Raw genomic sequence first — 22,595 nt, 5'->3', positions numbered from 1 at the left:
TTTGGGGCTGTGCCAAAAATGACATCTTCCTCTCAGCGATGGCTGTTGGCAGGGGATAAATCTCAATCTCCACTGTAAAAATGTGCAGCTGTAAATGCTGCCGCTGCCGGTGTGGCCCTTAGAGTGCAGAGGGAAGTTCAGGAGCGACTTAGGGAGCGAAAACAAGCGGTCCTTCTGTGGAGGCAACCTGAGGTGAGGTCAGAGATGAAAGAGGGATGAAAAATGACCCTGGCTGCTAAAAGAGAGTGTTGTGGCGAGAGAGAGAGAGGGCGGCTATGTGAAGGCAGACACTGTGAAGGCAGACACTGTGAAGGCAGACACTGTGAAGGCAGACACTGTGAAGGCAGACACTGGCCCAATTACTGGAAGTATACAGTACATATACTGTGCAACCGAGATAGTTTAGTCTACAGAACTGCCCTTGTAATGTGAGGTAAGATGAAAGTAGTGTGAAGCATCCAGTCAATACTTATGCTGGAAGTACATTTCTAGTAGTTTACTAAAGTACATTTCTAGTAGTATACTAAATCCTCCCTCAAGAAAGCCATATCCATAATGTGGGGTAAGTTAAGTTCATTTCAATAAGTGAATTTTGAAATGCTTAACAAGTCTATTTTATTGCGTGCCAACCCTTCTCTTTGTTATTATTAAATAGTATTAGAAATGGTAGAAGTGTAGCAGGAAGCGGGTACAGAATAAAGAGTGCTTTTGGAACTGTATGTGTACTGTGTAGGCGTCTCTGTTCTCTCTCTGTGTGCCTTGTCTGCATTAATAGTCCTTTGTTTTGTGTGCGGACTCAGTTGAGCTTGTTCAGACGCCAGCAACAAGACTTTTTCATCTGTCATCACATTGAAGAGCTGCCAGCAAAAATAACAAACGTCCAAAACATGACTCCTATTTTCTTGTTTTGTGTTTGTCGTCAATAGCTCTGCGTCTCCTGCGATAAGAATCATCTTCCCCAGGATGCGCAGCCCAATCACTCTAAAAATACATATAACACCATGGCCCACATTTCATAGGTACGCAGGTAGCAGTACAGATGGTTACAAAGGAGAGGATACAACTTTCAATTTCCAGTAGCTACTAATGTAAACAATGTGTCAAACGCAATAACAACATTGTAGACATGTCCCACAGTAGGCTGTGTGGAGGTGGGAGGTGAAAGGCATCTCTGTCAGAGCTTCAGTCGTATCTTCTATATCTGCATTTCACCCCTTGTCACGACTAATAACCAGAGAAGAGTGGTGAAATCTTCAAAACATCTTGTTTCAAATGATCGACTAAGTGGCCCCAGCCTTGCCTTGAGTGGGCCCCTCGGTTTTGCCCTCTACTGACTTAGCCTAACTAGGATGTGTGCTTGGTCAGTCAGCGAGCAAGCGGCAGCCATGTTTGCCAGGTGTACGTCCGTCCGTTTGTCAGTCTGTCCCATGCTTGATTTGGGCAGAAGCTCACCGGAACTGAGGACCGGCACCTCAAATCTTCTACAGCTTGATCTCCTGTTCCTCTATCTCCTAAGTATTGTGGAGCTCCTGCACCTGCACCTAAATATAAACAGTACTGGCACTCAAAATGAGTACCGGTACATATTTCAGTCAAATACTGAGAAGTAGAGGTTAGGATGAGGTCAGTAATAAGAGACTTCTAGGAAGGAAGAGGCCTTTATGTTTTACGTCCTCCTCCACCGACATAAATACACTAAAACTCAATGTCTGTTCCTCGACCAAAACACTATTAGCTCTTAATTCAGTAGCTAATATAGCCACGGAGGACCTCTTTCTATGATATTCCCCCCCCCAAATAACCTAATTGCAATTGAATCCCACAATGCACATAAACTGAAAGCATTTCCTTGGTAGTTGGAAGTTAGCAGGTTTTTACAAGGTGTCTCATCCGCAGTTTGCTTACATTGTCGAAGCATTATGGAGGCGTGTAGAAGTCTGGTTTAATATATTTCTATGATGTTCTGTAAGACTTTTAGGCATAGTTTTACCCGAACAGCCATCATCTGTAAAATAACCCATGTTCAGCCATATGAAAACATTCACCTCCCTCTCAGCAGAAAGAAACCGCTGCCGGGGAAGTTGAGGGATTGTTTTTAGACTGTCTTTGCCACAGGTGTTTCTGAATTGCTCATTGTTATTTCGAAATGAACTGTTGCAAGCTGTCTCGAATGAACACATCGCAAATAAAACTCTTTTCATCACCCTTGACACATCACAAATTGAGGATTTTCCTGGGTTTTTGCGTTTTTATTTGAGGGTCCTTTCGTGCTTCCTTGTCCTTCCTACCTTCCTTGTTTCCTTCCTATCTCCCGTTGCTCTATATGGAAACACTGGATCCCTCATTTTCACTCTTTTATTGGCTACCTCCTTTGAGCTAACCATTTGACCTAATACCCAGGTGACTTCCACCATTTCTGTGACCATGACATCATAGAGAGATAGAGACAGAAAGGCTAAGGGGAAGTAGCAGTGAATCTGTGCTATACTCACGATGTACAGTAATCAGTGTTAGGCTAATCCAGGTATGTAGTGTGATCTAAGCAGGGGCGTTGTATCGCTGTTGACAGACAAATGTTATAATTACTACTTCTGAGGCTTCGCTGATCCACCAGACTGTTTGATGGGCAGCTTGTGTCTAATTGAAGTGCTTTCTCCCAGTGATATCCAGATGGGATTACCACACCGCACTATAGTCTACATATGGCTTCTTCTAGACAGGTTGCTGCGTCTGCTATTCTAGTCGCCACCATACAGTTTAAACTACTGCATTAAATGTGTACATATCAGCTATCAAAGAGAAAAGACTATGAAAGAAAATAATAGTCATGAATGGTAATTCAATTTCATGATTTAAGTGGTAGACAAATCATTATTACAAAAAATGTGCAGTTAATACAACTATAGTACGAGGCATTGTTTAGACATGGCTGGTGCATTTCATTGGCTACTGTTCATAACAAAAGTAACAGATTGTTTTAATTTCAACCGGGTGAAAATACACAGGGGATTTGCAGTTTTAAAATCCACAATTATGTATTTGAGCACTGATGCCATGACTAAATATTATAGCTGCGTTCAATGAGGTGTTTCTTCACTAATGAGCTGAATTGTGGCTGGTGTGTGTAATGTGTGTTTGTGTGTGTGTGTCTATTTGCGCTGGGGGCTGTATAGGCTCATTGCCTGCGCTCCATTGCCTGCAGCCCTGGACGTTATTACAACGCTACGTTATTCCCGCGGCACCACATTATTGCGCTCCCTCATTTCCCGAGCCACTGCACCCATCTGCAGGGAGCTGCCAAACAGCTCCTGTAACCACAACGTTGCTCCACAAAGCCCCCACTCACTCTCTCTCCTTCCTTTCTCTCTCTCTCTCTGTATACATCTCTCTCTCACACTTTCACCTCTCTTTCTCTCTTTCTCCCCTCTCTCTGACACTCTCTCTTTCGTGTAATGTGTAGGCCTATACTGTAACTTTAGATGCAGCTTACTAATGGAGAATGCTAAGAAAAGTAGCACCTGTTGGTTTGCCTGTCTGGGATATTAGTAGGCAGGTCACCCGTGATACAAGTCAGTATTTGACGTCCATCCATGTCTGAGGACATCGGGAGATGTTGTTGAAACCGGCCACTAGGGGCAACAGTGAGCGCTGTTACCTTCAAATATGCCTTGGTGTGGCTATGGCGTTGTGGAGGGGGATGATGGATAGGCATAAGCATCTGCCTATGGTTCCAAAGGTTGCATTTTTGAATCCAGCGATAGAAAGTTGTTTTGATATTTTTGTTTAAAGCCTATCCCAAACCTTAACCCTTACCTTAAGAATTCTGAGTTAATGGCTCAATTTATCCTTGGAACAATACAGAGAAGTAACCAAACACTTTGAAATTTGACATTTGAGAAACGTGGATGAGCCTCTAAATCTGACGTGAGCCTGTGAGACAAACATTACGAGCCAAATTTAGAGGTTATTTTTTACCAGAGCTTTGTAAATAACTTTTTTATAGTTTTATATTGTAAATCTAAAGTTGGCCTATCCTGTCAGCCCAGTTTTTTGCAACTCCTACTATAAGTGTCCAGAAATATAAACACACAAATCTAAAGCAGCGCAAGGCCCCACTCCTCATGACTCCTGTGACGGCTGGAGTTTCAGACGTTGAAAACCTGGACTCGCTACGTCAGATTGAGTCAGACAACCTCCATGCATCGTAGTTAGAAAAACAACTTGTTAAACACGCATGACATTTTCCCATGGCCCGGCATAAATCTGTGTCTGTAATATTGTATTAATGCGAGAATAAATTCATGTGGATATATGATCTTGGTTTGGCTCCATTTCATCAATGCAGTACGTTGTGGTTGTGGCCTTCTCTTATAGACAATGTCCCGGCTGTATTATAACCATAAAATAACAGGGAGAAGGGAGTGAGGGAGGAAGTGGAGAAGAAAAGGTGCAAATGATGTAAGCGAGAAACTGTCGTAAAGTAAACTGTCTATGAAACAAACGCGTGTGCCCCTTCCTCTTTATTAGCTTAGCCATGGCCTCTGCAAGGGAACAATATACAATGTGGAATCCTTAAATGAAATGTTCATGGTCCGCTGTCTAGCTGCCGATAGCAACACATACAGCAACACATACATTGCTCATAGTATACCTCGCCATAGCACAGGTGCTGTATCCATCACAGGGAGAAACAAGTACTTGCTGGTAGCTGGCATCAAAACAGCTGAGCCAGGGAGGTTCATTTTGAGGATAATGACTAGAATGTTAGCTAGTCCCTCAGAGTGTGTTTTTTTAAATTATTTTTTATTATTAACCCCTCAAAACACCAGTCTAAAAGTCAACAGTGACGAAGCGACTCCGGGATGCTGGCCTTCCAGGCAGAGTTCCTCTGTCCAGTGGCTGTGTTCTTTTGCCCATCTTAATATTTAATTTTTATTGGCCAGTCTGAGATATGGCTTTTCTTTGCAACTCTGCCTAGAAGGCCAGCATCCCAGAGTTGCCTCTTCACTGTTGACGTTGAGACTGGTGTTTTGCCGGTACTATTTAATGAAGCTGCCAGTTGAGGACTTGTGAGGCGTCTGTTTCTCAAACTAGACACTTTAATGTACTTGTCCTCTTGCTTAGTTGTGCACCGGGGCCTCCCACTCCTCTTTCTATTCTGGTTAGAGCCAGTTTGCGCTGTTCTGTGAAGGAACAGACTAAAATGACATTTTCTTTAACTGCAAATCAGTTCAGTATATGCATTACCTGCCTTGTGTTGCTCTTGTTTTGATTGTACACAGCGTTGTACAAGATCTTCAGTTTCTTGGCAATTTCTCGCTTTCATTTCTCAGAACAAGAATAGATTTTCAGAAGCAAGGTCTTTGTTTCTGGCCATTTTGAGCCTGTAATCGAACCCACAAATGCTGATGCTCCAGATACTAGTGTAACGGATGTGAAATGGCTAGCTAGTTAGCGGGTACACGCTAGTAGCGTTTCAATCAGTTACGTCACTTGCTCTGAAACCTAGAAGTAGTGTTGCTCCTTGCTCTGCAAGGGCCGCGGCCTTTGTGGCGCGATGGGTAACGATGCTTCGTGGGCGACCGTTGTTGATGTGTGCAGAAGGTCCCTGGTTCGCGCCCGTGTCGGGGCGAGGAGACGGTTTAAAGTTATACTGTTACATTGATGCTGTTGACCCGGGTCACTGGTTGCTGAGGAAAAGGAGGAGGTTGAAAGGGGGGTGAGTGTAACGGATGTGAAATGGCTAGCTAGTTAGCGGGTACGCGCTAGTAGCCTTTCAATCAGTTACGTCACTTGCTCTGAAACCTAGAAGTAGTGTTGCTCCTTGCTCTGCAAGGGCCGCGGCTTTTGTGGAGCGATGGGTAACGACGCTTCGTGGGTGTCAGTTGTTGATGTGTGCAGAGGGTCCCTGGTTCGCGCCCGTGTCTGGGCGAGGGGACGTACTAAAGTTATACTGTTACACTAAGACTAGTCTAAAGAAGGCCAGTTTTATTCCTTCTTTAATCAGCACGTCAGTTTTCAGCTGTGCTAACATAATTGCAAAAGGGTTTTCTAATGATCAATTAGCCTTTTAAAATTATAAACTTGGATTAGCTAACACAACGTGCCATTGGAACACAGGAGTGATGGTTGCTGATAATGGGCCTCTGTACGCCTATGTAGATATTCCATAAAAAAATCTTCAATTTCCAGCTCCAACAGTCATTTACAACATTAACAATGTCTACACTGTATTTCTGATCAATTTGATGTTATATTAATGGACAAATTTCTTTTTTTCAAAAACAAGGAAATCTCTAAGTGACACCACACTTTTGAACGGTAGTGTATGTGCTATGCATTTCGCCAGGATTTTCGCATCACAACATTGAAGTGTTACAGACTTCCAGTTTTATGAATGGACTGGGTCTTTATACTTACCACCTGGGTCCTGTTTTAGTAGTAATGAAATCAGACCTTGTTGAGGACCTGAAAGTCTACCATTTGTATAAGAGTAATTAAACATGCAATAATGGATCTTTGAGTACATCAAAAAAGGTCTGATATACCTCTACTGGTATACCGTCAAGCCCTGGTGTTTTTCCAGGCTGAAAAGATTATATTGCCTCTAAAAGTTCCTCTTCTGTAAGTTGGCCTTCACACAGGTCTTTCTGTAAATGTGTTAATTTTACATTATTATTATTATTAGTAGTAGTAGTAGTAGTAGGAAAGAAATCCTTACAGTTAACATCATTCAGTGGAAATGGAGGAGACTGAAAAGAAAACATATGCTTAAAATATTTTGCTTCCTCTTTCAAAATATAATTTGGTGAATCACAGATAACTCCATCATTTGTAACGAGTTTCTGTAAATTCCTTTTGGTAGAATTTCTATGTTGAAGATTCAAGAAAAATGTTGTGCATTTTTCACCATTTTCCATGCAATTCGCTTTATTTTTGTATTACATTACACTTGATCGTTCTTGAATAAGTACCTCCATTTATTTTTGTTTTTCCTCTAACCTATTTTGTGCCTCTATAGTACAGTTTCCATTACCGTATACCTGCCCTGTTACTTCCTCTATTTCCTTTATTAGTCAAATCTCTTTTGATCTAAACTGCTGTGGTTTTAATGATGAGTATTGTATTGAATGGCCTCTAAAAGTACATTTGAAAGTGTCCAATACAATAAGGGGATTTTGCTTTGCAAAATAAAGTAAATTCTGAATTATTTTGTCTTAGTTAAGAACAAATTGCCAGCAAGAACGAGACTAGGAAGTAATCAAGACGGCTAGCTTGATTAAGCCTCCTCCATGTACGTATATCTCACTAGGTCAGGATTTTTCAACCTCCATATATCCACTAGTTCTAATGTATCCATGATCTTCGTGATATGCTTAAGTGTTTGAGGGTGATAGTTTGTATAGTTTGAGCTATATACAGGGTCAGTGAGTGATTTCCTTTATGATAGGTTGAGGTACTTAAAACCGTATTATAAGCTCCAACCATAATAATAGATTATTTCGTTGCTTGTGAGCTCAATAGATTATTATATATATTTTAGAAGAAGTATGGATCATCATTATTTGTCCCATATAGATTAATTAGCCAGATCTGTTTTGGTCCAATAGCATATTTAAAGTAATCCATCTTCCTTGCGGATCTGTTTGCACAGTTTGCACAATCTGATCAAAATTTGTGTTAATTAGTATAAATCACCCCTTTTGAGTTTCTTTGCTCATGACAAAAATATATTTCTCCCTCCCAGTCCTTTTCCCACCCAATCTCATCTATATTTGTAGAATGAGTTTCCTGTAAACAATAGATATTATATTCTTTCTCTTTTAGCCATGTAAAAATGTGTCTTCTTTTTTTATGATCTGCTAAGCCATTACAATTATAACTGGCTATACTTATTTCCCCACTTACCGTAATGATACCCAAGTTTCAATTATACTTACCACAACCAATGTTTGTAAACTTACCGTTAAAAAGCACCATGATGATAGTGTGTTTTAGAGAAATGGCTACGCTCTATTAGCATGTTATTACAAATGAGTTACTAATATGTAACTACATGTTAATACAATGTTGTTACTTCAGTTGTTACTGTTTAGTTACATAAATATAAAGGCAACTTAAGGTAAAGTGTTACCAAGAAATGTATCATTGATAAAGTTGAATAATTTCAAGTTAAGTACAGAAAGTACTTTCTCAGTACTTTCTCAGTTAAATTCCTTTTTTAAACAGGAAGTGGTCATCAGTCATCCCAGTGGTGAACTTGTCTTCTCATCCGAGTAGGGCTTATTAACCAGGCAGTTAACGAGCTAATGACAGAGCTAATTAGCCGCCTGAGCACTGACTCATGGATCTGTCGTTAGGGTAACTATCCTCAGATCAGCTGAAGGGGGGCGGTGTGTTGGGAGTTGGCACTTGGCTGTAAGACAAATCTCAACTCCCGTCCAGAGGGGGGCCTCCACACACCTGGAACTGTCTCTGTAAACAAAAAGCCCAGGAGTCCAAAGCCTTTCAAGAACATTTTTGTTTTTCCCTGAGTCGTTAAATCAACGTGCGGGTGGACAGCGGAGTTTCGTGTCATAAACACACAGAGGCAGAAGAGAGGAGAGAGAGGAGTTGTCTGCCAAATGCATGAGTCATGTGAGTCACAGGATGACAACTAACTGTGAGACGGAGGGCGTTCCAAGTGGCTGTCGATGGTGCACGGCCGCCCCTGTGTGTGTGTGTGTGTGTGTGTGTGTGTGGTTTACCTTCGCTAACATATGGTTTAGATCTGTGTTTACCGTCCTAAGGAGGGTCAGTGTGCGTGTGAAACGATTGGATTCAAGGTTAAATTATTCATGTAATCTGTATATCATTTGAAAGATCTGCCACATTGGTGTCAGAAGTGGGATTGCATCCCTGTGCAGACATAGAAAGTTTATCGAGTCAAAGATGGATTGGTACAACTTCAACTTTTCAGTGTATTCTAATGGGGCTCAGGCTGTCAACACTCCAGGTTGAATGATGGGGAGGCTCTGTGGGATAACAGAAAGTGCTTCATGAAAGCCTGCCATTTGAGCAGCTGCCATCTTAAGTCCACCTCAGGAGTTTGGAATAATGGTCCACTCTGTTGAGCGAGGATTTTGACGTCTATATTTTGTGTTCTTTTCAGGTTCAACATGGGAGAAGTCGGTTCGACAGCTGGGCTTGGAAAGGTAAGAGACCAAAGCTTTCACATTAAAATCACTGTACATAGCTCAGTTTGATTCCCATATATATTTTCATGGTGTTTGTGTGGTAAAGTGGGGAGTATCCTCCCACACCCCACAGAGGACAACAAGAAGGTTTACTTGTTCTATTGTACGTCGCTAAAATCCATTCTATGGCATAGTGCCATAGTACTCGTTCAATTGAGCTCAACTGAATGATTACATTTCACCCAATACACTCAGTCATTTGGCAGACACTCTAATACACTAGAGCAAGTTAAAACACAGCAGCCAAACAAAACAATCCATGTTTCATTCTCATCTACTTTCATTGCCATATGAACCACTCAGGTAGAGCCCTCATCGCAGCATACAAATGACTGTTTTCCCAAGTGGGTCATCCATAAGGTTTTTAATCAGGTAAACGCTCATAAGGCCGCAGGGCCGGACGGTGTTCCAGGGTGCATTCTCAGAGCATGCTCAGAACAGCTGTCAGGCATATTCACAGACATTCTCAACCTCTCCTTGTCCCAGTTTGTAATCCCCACATGTTTCAAGCTGACCACCATCATTTCTGTTCCCATGAAGTCTTAAGACTACCTGCCATAATAACTACTGCCCTGTAGCACTTATGTGATCATGAAGTGCTTTGAAAGGCTGATTATGGCACACATCAACTCCATCATCCCAGACACCCTAAAGCAGGGGTGTCAAACTCATTCCATGGAGGGCCTAGTGTCTGCTGCTTTTAGTTTTTTCCTTTCAGGTAAGACCTAGACAACCAGGTGAGGGGAGTTCCTTTCTAATTAGTGCCCTTAATTAATCAATCAAGTACCCCAGGGAGGAGCAAAATCCATCAGACACTCGGCCCTCCGTGGAATGAGTTTGACACGTGCCCTAGACCCACTCCAATTTGCATACCGCCCCGACAGATCCATACTGTAGACGATGCAATCTTCATTGCACTGGAAACGTCCTCACACACCTAGATAAGAGGACTACCTATGTGATAATATTGTTCATTAACTACAGCTCAGCGCTTAACACCATAGTCACCAAGCTTGGGATGCTGGGCCTGGACACCTCCCTCTGCAACTGGATCCTGGGCTTCAAGTTCCTCTGTGTCGAAATCAATAAGGATTTAAAATGGTCCACACACACGCAAACAGTCCTGAAGAAGGTGCAACAGCGCCTCTTCCCCCTCAGGAGGTTGAAAAGATTTGGTATGGGCCCTCAAATCCTCAAAAAGTTCAACAGCTACACCACTGAGTACCGGAGAAACAAGTCTGACACAAACAGGCTCCTGAACAGATTCTATCCCCAAACCATAAGACTGCTATATACAGTTGAAGTCGGAAGTTTACATACACCTTAGCCAAATACATTTAAACTCAGTTTTTCACAATTGCTGACATTTAATCCTTGGAAATATTCCTAGTTTTAGGTCAGTTAGGATCACCACTTTATTTAAGAATGTGACATGTTAGAATAATAGTAGAGAGAATGATTTATTTCAGCTTTTATTTCTTTCATCACATCCCCAGTGGGTCAGAAGTTTATATACACTCAATTAGTATTTGGTAGCATTGCCTTTAAATTGTTTAACTTGGGTCAAACATTTCGGGTAAGTTGGGTGAATTTTGTCCCATTCCTTCTGACAGATTGTCCCATTCCTTCTGGTGTAACTGAATCAGGTTTGAAAGCCTCCTTGCTCGCACACGCTTTTTCAGTTCTGCCCACACATTTTCTATGGAATTGAGGTCAGGGCTTTGTGATGGTCACTCCAATACCGTGACTTTGTTGTCCTTAAGCCATTTTGCCACAACTTTGGAAGTATGCTTGGGGTCATTGTCCATTTGGAAGACCCTTTTGCGACCAAGCTTTAACTTCCTGACTGATGTCTTGAGATGTTGCTTCAATATTTTCACATAATTTTCCTCCCTCATGATGCCATCTATTTTGTGAAGTGCACCATTCCCTCCTGCAGCAAAGCACCCCCACAACATAATGCTGCTCCCCCCATGCTTCACGGTTGGGATGGTGTTCTTCTGCTTGCAAGCATCCCCTTTTTCCTCCAAACATAACGATGGTCACTATGGCCAAAGAGTTCTATTTTTGTTTCATCAGACCAGAGGACATTTCTCCAAAAATTACGATCTTTGTCTCCATGTGCAGTTGCAAACCCTAGTATGGCTTTTTTATGGCGGTTTTGGAGCAGTGGCTTCTTCCTTGCTGAGCGGCCTTTCAGGTTATGTCGATATAGGACTTGTTTTACTGTGGATATAGATACTTTTGTACCTGTTTCCTCCAGCATCTTCACAAGGTCCTTTGCTGTTTTTCTGCGACTGATTTGCACTTTTCGCACCAATATATGTTCATCTCTAGGAGACAGAACGCGTCTCCTTCCTGAGTGGTATGACGGCTGCGTGGTCCCATGGTGTTTATACTTGCGTACTATTGTTTGTACAGATGAACGTGGTACCTTCAGGCGTTTGGAAATTGCTCCCAAGGATGAACCAGACTTGTGGAGGTCTACTATTTATTTTCTGAGGTCTTGGCTGATTTCTTTTGATTTTCCCATGATGTCAAGCAAAGAGGCACTGAGTTTGAAGGTAGGCCTTGAAATACATCCACAGGTACACCTCCAATTGACTCAAATGATGTCAATTAGCCTATCAGAAGCTTCTAAAGCCATTACATAATTTTCTGGAATTTTCCAAGCTTTTTAATGGCACAATCAACTTAGTGTATGTAAACTTCTGACCCACTGGAATTGTAATACAATGAATTATAAGTGAAATAATCTGTCTAAACAATTGTTTGAAAAATGACTTGTGTCATGCACAAAGTAGATGTCCTAACCGACTTTCCAAAACTATAGTTTGTTAAAAATACATTTGTGGAGTGGTTGAATAACTCGTTTTAATGACTCCAACCTAAGTGTATGTAAACTTCCGACTTCAACTTTAGCTAACAAAATGGCTACACAGACTCTCTGCATTGACTGCAGAGTCATTTTGCACTGGCTCTATGCACTCTACACACTCTCTCTATGCACACTACACACTCATACTCACTCTATGCACACTCTACACACTCATACTCACTCTATGCACACTCTACACACTCATACTCACTCTATGCACACTCTACACACTCATTCACACACACTCACACTGACACTCCAACACACACACACACAAACACACACATTTAATTTGTTCACACACTCATTCAGACTGACTCTACACACACGTTGCTACTCTATTTATCATATATCCTGATGCCTCGTCCACTTACCCCTATACGTGTCTACCTCTATCACTACAGTATCCCTGTACATTGTAAATATGGTATTGGCACTGACCCTGGAACTGACCCTGTATATAGTTTACTGACCCTGGAACTGACCCTGTATATAGCTTACTGACCCTGGAACTGACCCTGTATATAGCTTACTTATGTCGTCATTACATGCTGTTCAAGGCTTTGTTGATGTGATCGAATGCCTCAAAGCGAGATACGTGCAGGGGAGAATGACTGCCCCCTCTCATTGAAGCCACGAAGTTCAAAGGCCGACAGCGATAGCTAATACTGCGCATGTTATGGTTGCATAAATCTCCGACAGGAGACGCCATCTTAACCGATTTCGTTGGCTTCAAATGCGCTATTGAGTCTTCACAGAGAAATGAATGGTGTCACTTGATCAATGGCTTTGTCCATTCATATATACAGTTATTGGATACATGCTTCGTCCCCAGCTGTGGTTTGAAAGAAAGGCTAGCTGTAAAATAATAGACCTAACAAACCAGAGATTTTGTGTTTTTTCAGGTCTGAACCTTTACTACATTGTGTCATGACGAATTGAAGTGGGCGTTTATTTTCACAGCATCGGCTGTTATGGTTGGTGCGGCCGCCGGGTTCACAGAAATTATGGTTGTATAACTTTTGCACATATCCTTACAGCATGTGTGGCGTAAACATAGTAAATTAGCCCAGTCTTCTGCSCTGTGCTGCGTCTGTGTGCTAGGTTAATTAGCAGAGCCATTTCAGGGTTCCCGAGGTGATCCATAGCTACAGGTGCGGTGATGTCACCTTCCAAGAATTGGAACGTGTTACTGCTTACTGGGTTAAAGAAACAGCAAATGGGGGAAAGAGCCAACCCGAATGTTTAGAGTCACGGTAATGCCACCATGAGGGAAGCTGCTGGCATTCCTCAGGTGTTGGATACAGTGATATTGTAATTTTGTCTGGGAGAGAGGGAGTTCCCAGCAAGGCTCGTTGGGTGGTAACTATAACAGCCCTCTCCATGGTCCTCTCTGTCTGTCTGTCTGTCTGTCTGTGAAATTAGCAGGACAGAAAGATGGCTCGTCAGTGTTTTGACTACTTCTGGTGACATATGGGGCTTAGCCTAATGGTCTTGTTGATATCATTTGGCAAATATGCCTGACCTTTTGCACACTAATAACAGATTTATAACAGATATTTACTCAACTTATGATGTCACACTGTAAACACAGTTCTCACAGGTTCAAGACTGGAAGTCTATTGGCCTCTACGAGCATGCTAGCAGATACCCATATACTTCCAGTCATTGGGCTAACGCTAGTTAGCAATGGCTTTTGAAACGACCTCTAACTTCCTTCGTACTGGACACAGAGACATACAAATGGTATCCCCTAGTTCATCTGACTCTGGGGAAGTAGATAAAGGGCATCATTGCTAAAATCCCGAAGTATCCCATTAAGTTTAGGGTTAGGTTTAGGTTTAGGTTTAGGGTTAAGAGTATGGTTAAGGTTAGGGTTAAGGTAAGTGTCAGTTTTAGGTTTAAAGTCGGTTTAAGCGTCAGCTGTGTTCTTGTAGTCTCTCCCGCTCGGGTCTGTCTCAGCCCTGATGCTGCTGCTACGGCGCCTCTCCTCCTGTTGCTTTGTGGGAGTCTGGGAGACAGGTGAGTGACGGTGATGAATGTGTACCAGACAGGAGCCTATGGAGCCCACTGAGTGATGGGTCCTACTTACACCCGGCTCTGGAGTGGCCTAGCCCCCTAATGGAGCTCCAGTTTCACATGACATACAGCACTGGAAAGCGAGACTGGGAGCGCCTGTAATGAGGGAGGACCATTACAGACAAAGGAAGATTCAAATGAATGTGACACTAGTGTCCTTTCCTGGGGACTTATCAAAGAATCCTTGGGAAATCTACTTTTTTGTGTTATACATAAAAAATGAATCAGAATGTCTGTTATTGTGTGGAAAGGTTGTTAGTCACAATCTCAAGTGTATGAGGCCAGGTGTAAATTTGTAAATCTTCATTTTCTTGACACTGGTTATTGGCCTAGCCTTCATTGACTACTAGTCTGTCATATTATTTCACGGCGAAGGAGTGTGTCTGAACTACATTACTTTTTGGTAGTTCCGGCATTCCAGCTTTGCCCCCTTTTGATTATGTAATTTAACCTGGCTGGCTGGGAAGAGGTTGTGAGTGTGTGTGTTTGGCAAGAGGCTGGGGCTTCGGTATGAGCCATGTACCTGGCTGGAGCCTATAGCCAACCAGTAGTATTAGTAGTTTACGTAATATGACTGTCTGTCTGTCTGTCTGTCTGCTCTGTTATCAGCACCATACGTTAGTGTTAATCAAAATCAAATTACATGTTATTTGTCACATGCGCCAAATACAACAGGTATCACCGTGAAATACTTACTTACAAGCCCTTAACCAACAGTCAGACAGTAGCTGATTCAGACTGTGGAGAGGAGAGGAAACGTCACTGTCTATCATGTACATTTCTGTGTAACAAAGACCTTTCTGTCAGGGTCAACATCAGTGTCTGGCATCCACATTTTTAGGTTTATAATAAAAGGACAACCCTTTCTGTCAAATTAAAACCTTAACTAGATTTAAGTTAGACTTTGATGTATTCACTGTAACACACAGTTGCTGTTGTGTTCCCCTCAGTAGAGTGAGATGAATTGACTTGGAATGAGCTGGGTCCTCTTGGCTGACGTTCAACTGTGTGACGCAACAGTGAGGGGAATAACAGCGTGGAATTTACCCATCTCATTTTGTATTTCATTGTTTCTTTCCTTGGCAGAGTCGGTCAAGCTGGTCTACATAAATGGTTTCTTTTCTGCGGGAAAGATTTCTTACTAACAATGGGCATAAAAGCTTGAAATGTGGTCACTGGTTCCCATAGGAAATGTGTTGCACCTAGAATAACCACATGAGAATGGAGATTTGTTGAGAGGGATGTACTGTACAGTGCCTTCAGAAGGTATTCATACCCCGAGACTTATTCCACATTTTGTTTTGTTACAGCCTGAATTCAATATAGATAAAACATTTTCTTTCTCACCCATCTACAAACAATGCCCCATGATGACAAAATGTAAACATGTTTAGAAATGTTTGCAAATGTAATGAAAACGAAACACAGAAATATCTAATTTACATACAGTTCCATTCAAAAGTTTGGACACAACTACTCATTCAAGGGTTTTTCTTTATTTGACTATTTTACTACATTGTAGAATAACAGTGAAGACATCAAAACTATGCAATATCACATATAGAATCATGTAGTAACCAAAAAAGTGTGAAAATATATTAAAATATATTTTAGTCTTTAGATTCTTCAAAGTAGCCACCCTTTGCCTTGTGGAGGCCAGGTCATCTGATGCAGCACTCCATTACTCTCCTTGGTCAAACAGCTCTTACACAGCCGGGAAGTGTGTTTTGGGTCATTGTCCTGTTGAAAAACAAATGATATAGTGCGACTAGCCGCAAACCAGATGGGATGGCGTATCGCTGTAGAATGCTGTGATAGCCATGCTGGTTAAGTGTGCCTTGAATTCTAAATAAATTACCGACAGTGTCACCAGCAATGCACCCCTACACCATCACACCTCCTTTTCCATGCCTCATGGTGGGAACCATACATGCGGAGATCGTCTGTTCACCTACTCTGCATCTCACAAAGACACGGTGGTTGGAGACAAAAATCTCTAATTAGGACTCGTCAAACCAAATGACAGATTTTCCCGTGTCTAATGTCCATTGCTCGTGTTTCTTGGCCCAAGCAAGTCTCTTCTTGTTATTGGTGTCCTTTAGTTGTAGTTTCTTTGCAGCAATTCGACCATGAAGGCCTGATTCACGCAGTTTCCTCTGAACAGTTGACGTTGAGATGTGTCTGTTCCTTGAACGCTGTGAAGCATTTATTTGGGCGGCAATTGCTGAGGCTGGTAACTCTAATGAATTTATTCTCTGCAGCAGAGGTAACTCTGGGTCTTCCTTTCCTGTGGCAGTTCTCATGAGAGATAGTTTCATCATAGCGCTTGATGATTTTTCCACTGCACTTGAAGAAACTTTTAACATTTTTTAAATGTTCCGTATTGACTGACCTTTATATCTTAAAGTAATGATGGACTTTTGTTTCTCTTTGATTATTTGAGCTGTTCTTGCCATAATATGGACTTGGTATTTTACCAAACAAGGCTATCTTCTATATACCACTGCTACCTTGTCACAACACAACTGATTGGCTCAAACGCATTAAGAAGGAAAGAAATTCCACAAATGAACTTTTAACAATGCACACCTGTTAACTTCTCTGGGATATGTGGGACGTTAATGTCCCACTTGGCCAAAAGCCAGAAAAAATGCAGCGCGCCAAATTCAAATATATTACTATAAAAAATCTATCTTTCATGAAATCACACATGAAAGACACCAAATTAAAGCTACACATGTTGTGAATCCAGCCAACATGTCTGATTTCAAAAAGGATTTACGGCGAAAGCAAACCAAACGATTATGTTAGGTCAGTACATAGCCACAGAAAAACACAGCCATTTTCCCAGCCAAAGAGTGGAGTCACAAAAAGCAGAAATAGAGATAAAATGAATCACTAACCTTTGATGATCTTCATCAGATGACACTCATAGGACATCATGTTACACAATACATGTATGTTTTGTTCGATAATGTGCATATTTATATCCAAAAATCTTAGTTTACATTGGCGCCATGTTCAGAAATGCCGCCAAAATATCCGGAGAAATTGCAGAGCCACATCTAATAACAGGAATACTCATCATACACTTTGATGAAAGATACCTGTTTTACATAGAATTAAAGATACACTTGTTCTTAATGCAACCGCTGTGTCAGATTTCAAAAAAACTTTACAGAAAAAGCACACCATGCAATAATCTGAGACGGCGCTCAGATATAACAACATTTCTCAGCCATGTTGGAGTCAACAGAAATACGAAATTACATCATAAATATTCCCTTACCTTTGATGATCTTCATCAGAATGCACTCCCAGGAATCCTAGTTCCACAATAAATCGTTGTTTTGTTCGATAATGTCCATTACTTATGTCTAAGTAGCTACTTTTGCTAGCACGTTTAGTGCACATATGAGTTCTGTTATACTCACAGACATCATTCAAACATTTTTAGAAACTAACTTCAGAGTGTTTTATATCCAATAGTAATAATAATATGCATATATTAGCATCTGGGACAGAGTAGGAGGCAGTTCACTATGGCCACGCTATTCATCCACAAGTGAAAATGCTGCCCCCTATCACAAAGAAGTTAATTGAAATGCATTCCAGGTGACTACCTCATGAAGCTGGTTGAGATAATGCCAAGAGTGTGCAGAGCTGTCATCAAGGCAAAGGGTGGCTACTTTGAAGAATCTCAAATATAAAATATATTTTGGTTACTACATGATTCCATATGTGTTATTTCATAGTTTTGATGTCTTCACTATTATTCTACAAAGTAGAAAATAGTAAAAATAAAGAAAAACCCTTGAATGAGTAGGTGTGTCCAAACTTTTGTCTGGTACTGTTAGTATTCACACACCTGAGTCATTACTTTGTAGAATCACCCGTGGCGGCGATTACAGCTTTGAGTCCTTTTGGGTATGTCTGTATCAGCTTTGCACGTCTGGATTTGGGGATTTTCTCCCATTCTTCCTTCCAGATTTTCTCAAGCTCTGTTAAGTTAGACGGGGAGCGGCGGTGAACAGTAATCTTTTCACAGATTTTCAATGGGATTCAAGTCTGAAGCCACTCCAGCATTGCTTTGGCTGTATGCTTGGGGTCATTGTCCTGTTGGAACGTAGATCTTCGCCACAGTCTAAGGTTGTTTGCACTCTGAATCAGGTTCTCATTAAGACTTTGCCTGTATTTGGCTTCATTCATTGTTCCCTCTATCTGCTGAAAATACATCCCCATAGCATGATGCTGTCAGCACAATGCTTCACGGTAGGGATGGTGTTAGATGGGTGATGAGCTGTGCCTGGTTTTCTCCAGATATAGCGCTTTGCATTCAGGCCAAATAGTTATATTTCTGTCTCATCAGATCACATAATCTTTTGTCTAATGCTCTGAGTCTTTGATGTGCCTTTTTGCAAACTCCAGGTGTGCTCTCATGTGCCCTTTTTCTCAGGAGTTGCTTCCGTCTGGCAACTCTCCCATAAATCCCAGATTGGTGAAGTGCTGTAGGTTCTCCCATCTCAGCCAAGGAACTCTGTAGTTCTGTCAGAGTGGGCATTGGGTTCTTGGTCACCTCCCTGACCAATGTCCTTCTTGTCCAGTTGCTCAGTTTGGTCGAACGACCAGCTCTAGGCAGAGACTGGGTAGTTCCATATTTTTTTAATTTCCCAATGATGGAGACCACTCTGCTCTTGGAAATTGTTTGAAACCCTTCCCCAGATATATACCTCATCGCAATCTTGGAGATCTACAGACAGGTCCTTGGACTTCATGGTATAGTTTATGCTCTGACATGCACTGTCAGTGGGAACTTATATAGACAGGTCTGTTTCTTTCTAAATCATGTCCAAACAGTTGAATTGGATACAGATGGACTCTAATCAAGTTGTAGTGACTTCTCAAGGATGATCAAAAGGAAATTGGATGCACTTGAGCTCAACTTGGAGTGTCATACAAGAGGGGTGTGAATACTGATGCACACTGTATTTCTGTACAGTAATCCCTCGTTTATCGCGGGGGTTACGTTCCGAAAATGACCCGCGATAAGTGAAATCCGCGAAATAGAAAACTTTTTTTTTTTTTACAATTAGCAACTATTACATGTATACAAATACAGTGACTCACGTGTAGGCCGTTTCGTCGACATTATGGGTTTAGGAGATGTTCGAAATTACAAGATAATTTGGCCAACTTAATGTAAATTTGCCAAGCTGTTTTATGTACGTACACATAACTGCACGAGACGACAAAATRATAGCACAATTCGTAGCATGTTTTGATACAAGAAGCGGGAGTGAGTTTTTAGCGAATCAGAATGCAGAGCACAATGCACCAAAAAAAAAAAAAAATGCATTATGAAAATCCGCGAAATAGCGAATCCGCGATAAGTGAACCGCGAAGTGGCGAGGGATCACTGTATTTCATTTTCAATATATTTGCAAAAAATTTGAAAAACCCGTTTTCACTATAGGGTATTGTGTGTAGATGTGTAAAAAACATTTTTTAAATCCATTTTTAGTTCAGGCTGCAACACAACAAAATGTGGAATAAGTCAAGGGGTGTGAATACTTTCTGAAGGCACTGTATGTATTAAGCAAGTGACCTCCGTCATGTGATCTCCATCGTCGCTTCAGGGCAGCACTTATGTCCTTCTCTATTCCTCTTTGGGAGCCTTCTACCCATAATACCCATAACCATGTTTTGTGGTGGTTGGTGCATCGAGGTAAAAGTCACTTTTGTTTCCTTTCTCATGGAGATAAGCTTAGGATCATGTTCACAATCTGATGTTTGTGTGTGTTAAGTCCAACTGGGCTTTTGTATCTTATGTTATTTACTCTTGCTTCATTGTCTACATTGAAACAAGATTTCCTCTTTATCATATCGACATCCCCTCACTATTGTTCCGAGGGCAGCTGAGTATTGTGCAACATTTCTAGAATCCTATTCCCTGATAGAATCAGGGAATATCTCCAGACGTGGTTTGATTTTGTAACGACTACTGTTTATTTAGTCTGTGAAACAAGACGTTTTACGTGGTGAAACCCAGCGCACTCAAAGACTCCAGTGTCTGCTTTCTGTTCCTCTGACTACTACACAGTCCAACAGTATACATATTGCATGATGGTGCTTTGAACTGTGACATTTCTATACTATGTTGTTGTTATTCGGGGAAAAAGAGTCATGTTCACACACCCAAACTAGCGTACAGTAGCTGAGATGGATAAATCTAGTCAGATTTCCAAGAGCTGTCTGGGTTGGAGCAGGTGGACTATTTCAGAGCTGTGACTGTTCCTTGTTCCTCAATGAAGTCTACTCAGTGCAGCCACCATCTAATTACCATATACATCTCTAAAGTATAATCTACTGCTCCACAAATACCCTAATCTATTAATTACACATTTATTTCTGTTAAACACTGGGTCACAAAACATTTTCCACCCTCTAATGTATAATTCTCAAATCAGTAGTTAAACTCCAGGTCTTTAATAATGTTGGGCTGGATATTGCCAGCCGGCCAGGTGCTGGCCTGGAATATAAACCAGTGATATGTGAGGCCTGAATCGTGCCACTGTGCTGCCCTGTTTCTCTTGGCCCGACAGGGTGCCCGACGGTCTGTGGTACTCTGTGGACGCTGCCAGCCTTGCCCGGACCTCGCCAGGACCGCGCCGTACTCTGAGGGCTGCCGGGGGCGACGCGCCAAACGTCCTCTGTTTACTGTACAAACAATTAAAGCGTAATTGCTGTCTAGCGACGGCCCAGAGCATATTGGCCAACTTGAAACAACCCGGTTAAAGGGATTTACAGGGGATTAAAGGTGAAGTGGGGAGGAAGTGTTGAATGTCCTGAGAGATACAGTACCAGACAACCAGATAAGCAGGATATTGTCGGCGGGGATCAAGATTTTGCCTAGAACAGATCGGTAGGAACACCTGTTGTAATTGAGTATGAGCATATCTGAACCACCTGTTACAACCACGTGTCACCTGTTACAACCACGTGTCACCTGTTACAACCACGTGTCACCTGTTACAACCACGTGTCACCTGTTTCATTCACAACGTTACCTTTCCCTTCTTCAGTAGTCAACAACTATATATTTTTTGTATTCGAGAATGAAGAAGCTAAACATGTTCCTCAAGGCTTACACCAAAAAGTGCTTGTACAAGCGACGGACAGAGGTATAAAAAGAAACTGGGTTGTACTGTGTTATTTGGTGGTCTGTGCCTCTGGTTGCTTCCTGATGTGAATTGTGGCTTTTTCTCCCTCCTTCCCCCCTGCTCGATGACTCAGAGTAAACAGCGGGGCTAAATTAATCAAACTCACGACCTGTCCTCCATTTTGTGAGGAAGTAGTTCTAGTAAACAGATCCAGACTACCCTCCTTAATTAACCCCTTGTGGTACAGTCTTCTTTTAATATGCTGGACGTGATTGGTTGAGTTCCATCATTAGGCCCCTGTGTCCAGTGTTGTGACCCTCTGGAGTAGGGCAAAGCGCTGCCTCAGCTCCGCTTCAGTCCACTCTCCACTAGGCAGAACAAAGGGGAACTATACTACGATGGCCAAGTGTTGGCCGTCTAGCCATTCCAGACAAAACGATTGGAGACAGACTTGTATCTGACATTTGAGACATTCTTTGTGCTGCCAGAGTAAAATTTCACAGTTTTATGTTCATCGATATTGGAATACTTTCTCCGAAATACGTAGCGTCTCAGACAATAGTAGAAAACATTGTCCTTCCTATGTATCACCTCCTCAACTGGATGGGACCCTTTTTTAGTGTGTGTTTTATAACTGGATGCCATATAACAGTTACCTAACCATGCTGGCTTCTGGTGAAGACCTATCTCTGCCATTAGGTGTGTCACTTTGCAAACAGCTCATCCTTCCCACAACCTTCCTTCAACCTTCCTGAGGCCTCACGGCCCTAAGTCGACAATTGCAGTCTGTCTGTGTGTCGACTTCCTAATCATCCCGTTAGCTGTGGTTTACCTAAGCACAGGAACAGTCGACCAGGGCATCGACTTTCAGGTTTTTATATTCTATATGAGAGGATGGCGGCACAACCGTTTACCATTAACCCTCCCTTGTTATTATCGTTCACCTCGAAGCTTGATGATGAATTGAATTACGTTTGAACCATTCTAGTTGTGTGTCGTTCAGCCTGACATGGATATTACTGTATGTTAAAGTGGGGTTTTCTAAATGACAGTTGGCAGATTGTTTGAAGGAATAACAGTTTCAATGGCACAGGAACAGTTTATTATTGCCATTTGGGAGCTGGAGTTGGCATCCCTGCTCTGTGCATGTCTGTCTGTCTGTCTGTCTGTCTGTCTGTCTGTCTGTCTGTCTGTCTGTCTGTCTGTCTGTCTGTCTGTCTGTCTGTCTGTCTGTCTGTCTGT

The 22,595-nt window shown here is 41.9% G+C and overlaps 1 protein-coding gene across 1 annotated transcript in view; it reads left to right on the top strand.

The window, feature by feature from the left end:
- The window catches only part of LOC111953872 (piezo-type mechanosensitive ion channel component 2-like), a 167,413-nt gene that overhangs the window by 51,135 nt on the left and 93,683 nt on the right, over window positions 1-22,595 (top strand). The window contains exon 4 of the mRNA XM_070435672.1: window positions 9,152-9,194. Within this exon, the coding sequence (XP_070291773.1) occupies window positions 9,152-9,194 (43 nt within the window). The remainder of the gene's footprint in view (window positions 1-9,151; window positions 9,195-22,595) is intronic.

The sequence above is a fragment of the Salvelinus sp. IW2-2015 genome, linkage group LG27 (assembly GCF_002910315.2).
Source record: "Salvelinus sp. IW2-2015 linkage group LG27, ASM291031v2, whole genome shotgun sequence".
Lineage (NCBI taxonomy): Eukaryota > Metazoa > Chordata > Actinopteri > Salmoniformes > Salmonidae > Salvelinus > Salvelinus sp. IW2-2015.
The sequence above is the reverse complement of the archived record's forward strand: the minus strand, read 5'-3'. Positions and strand labels throughout refer to the sequence as shown.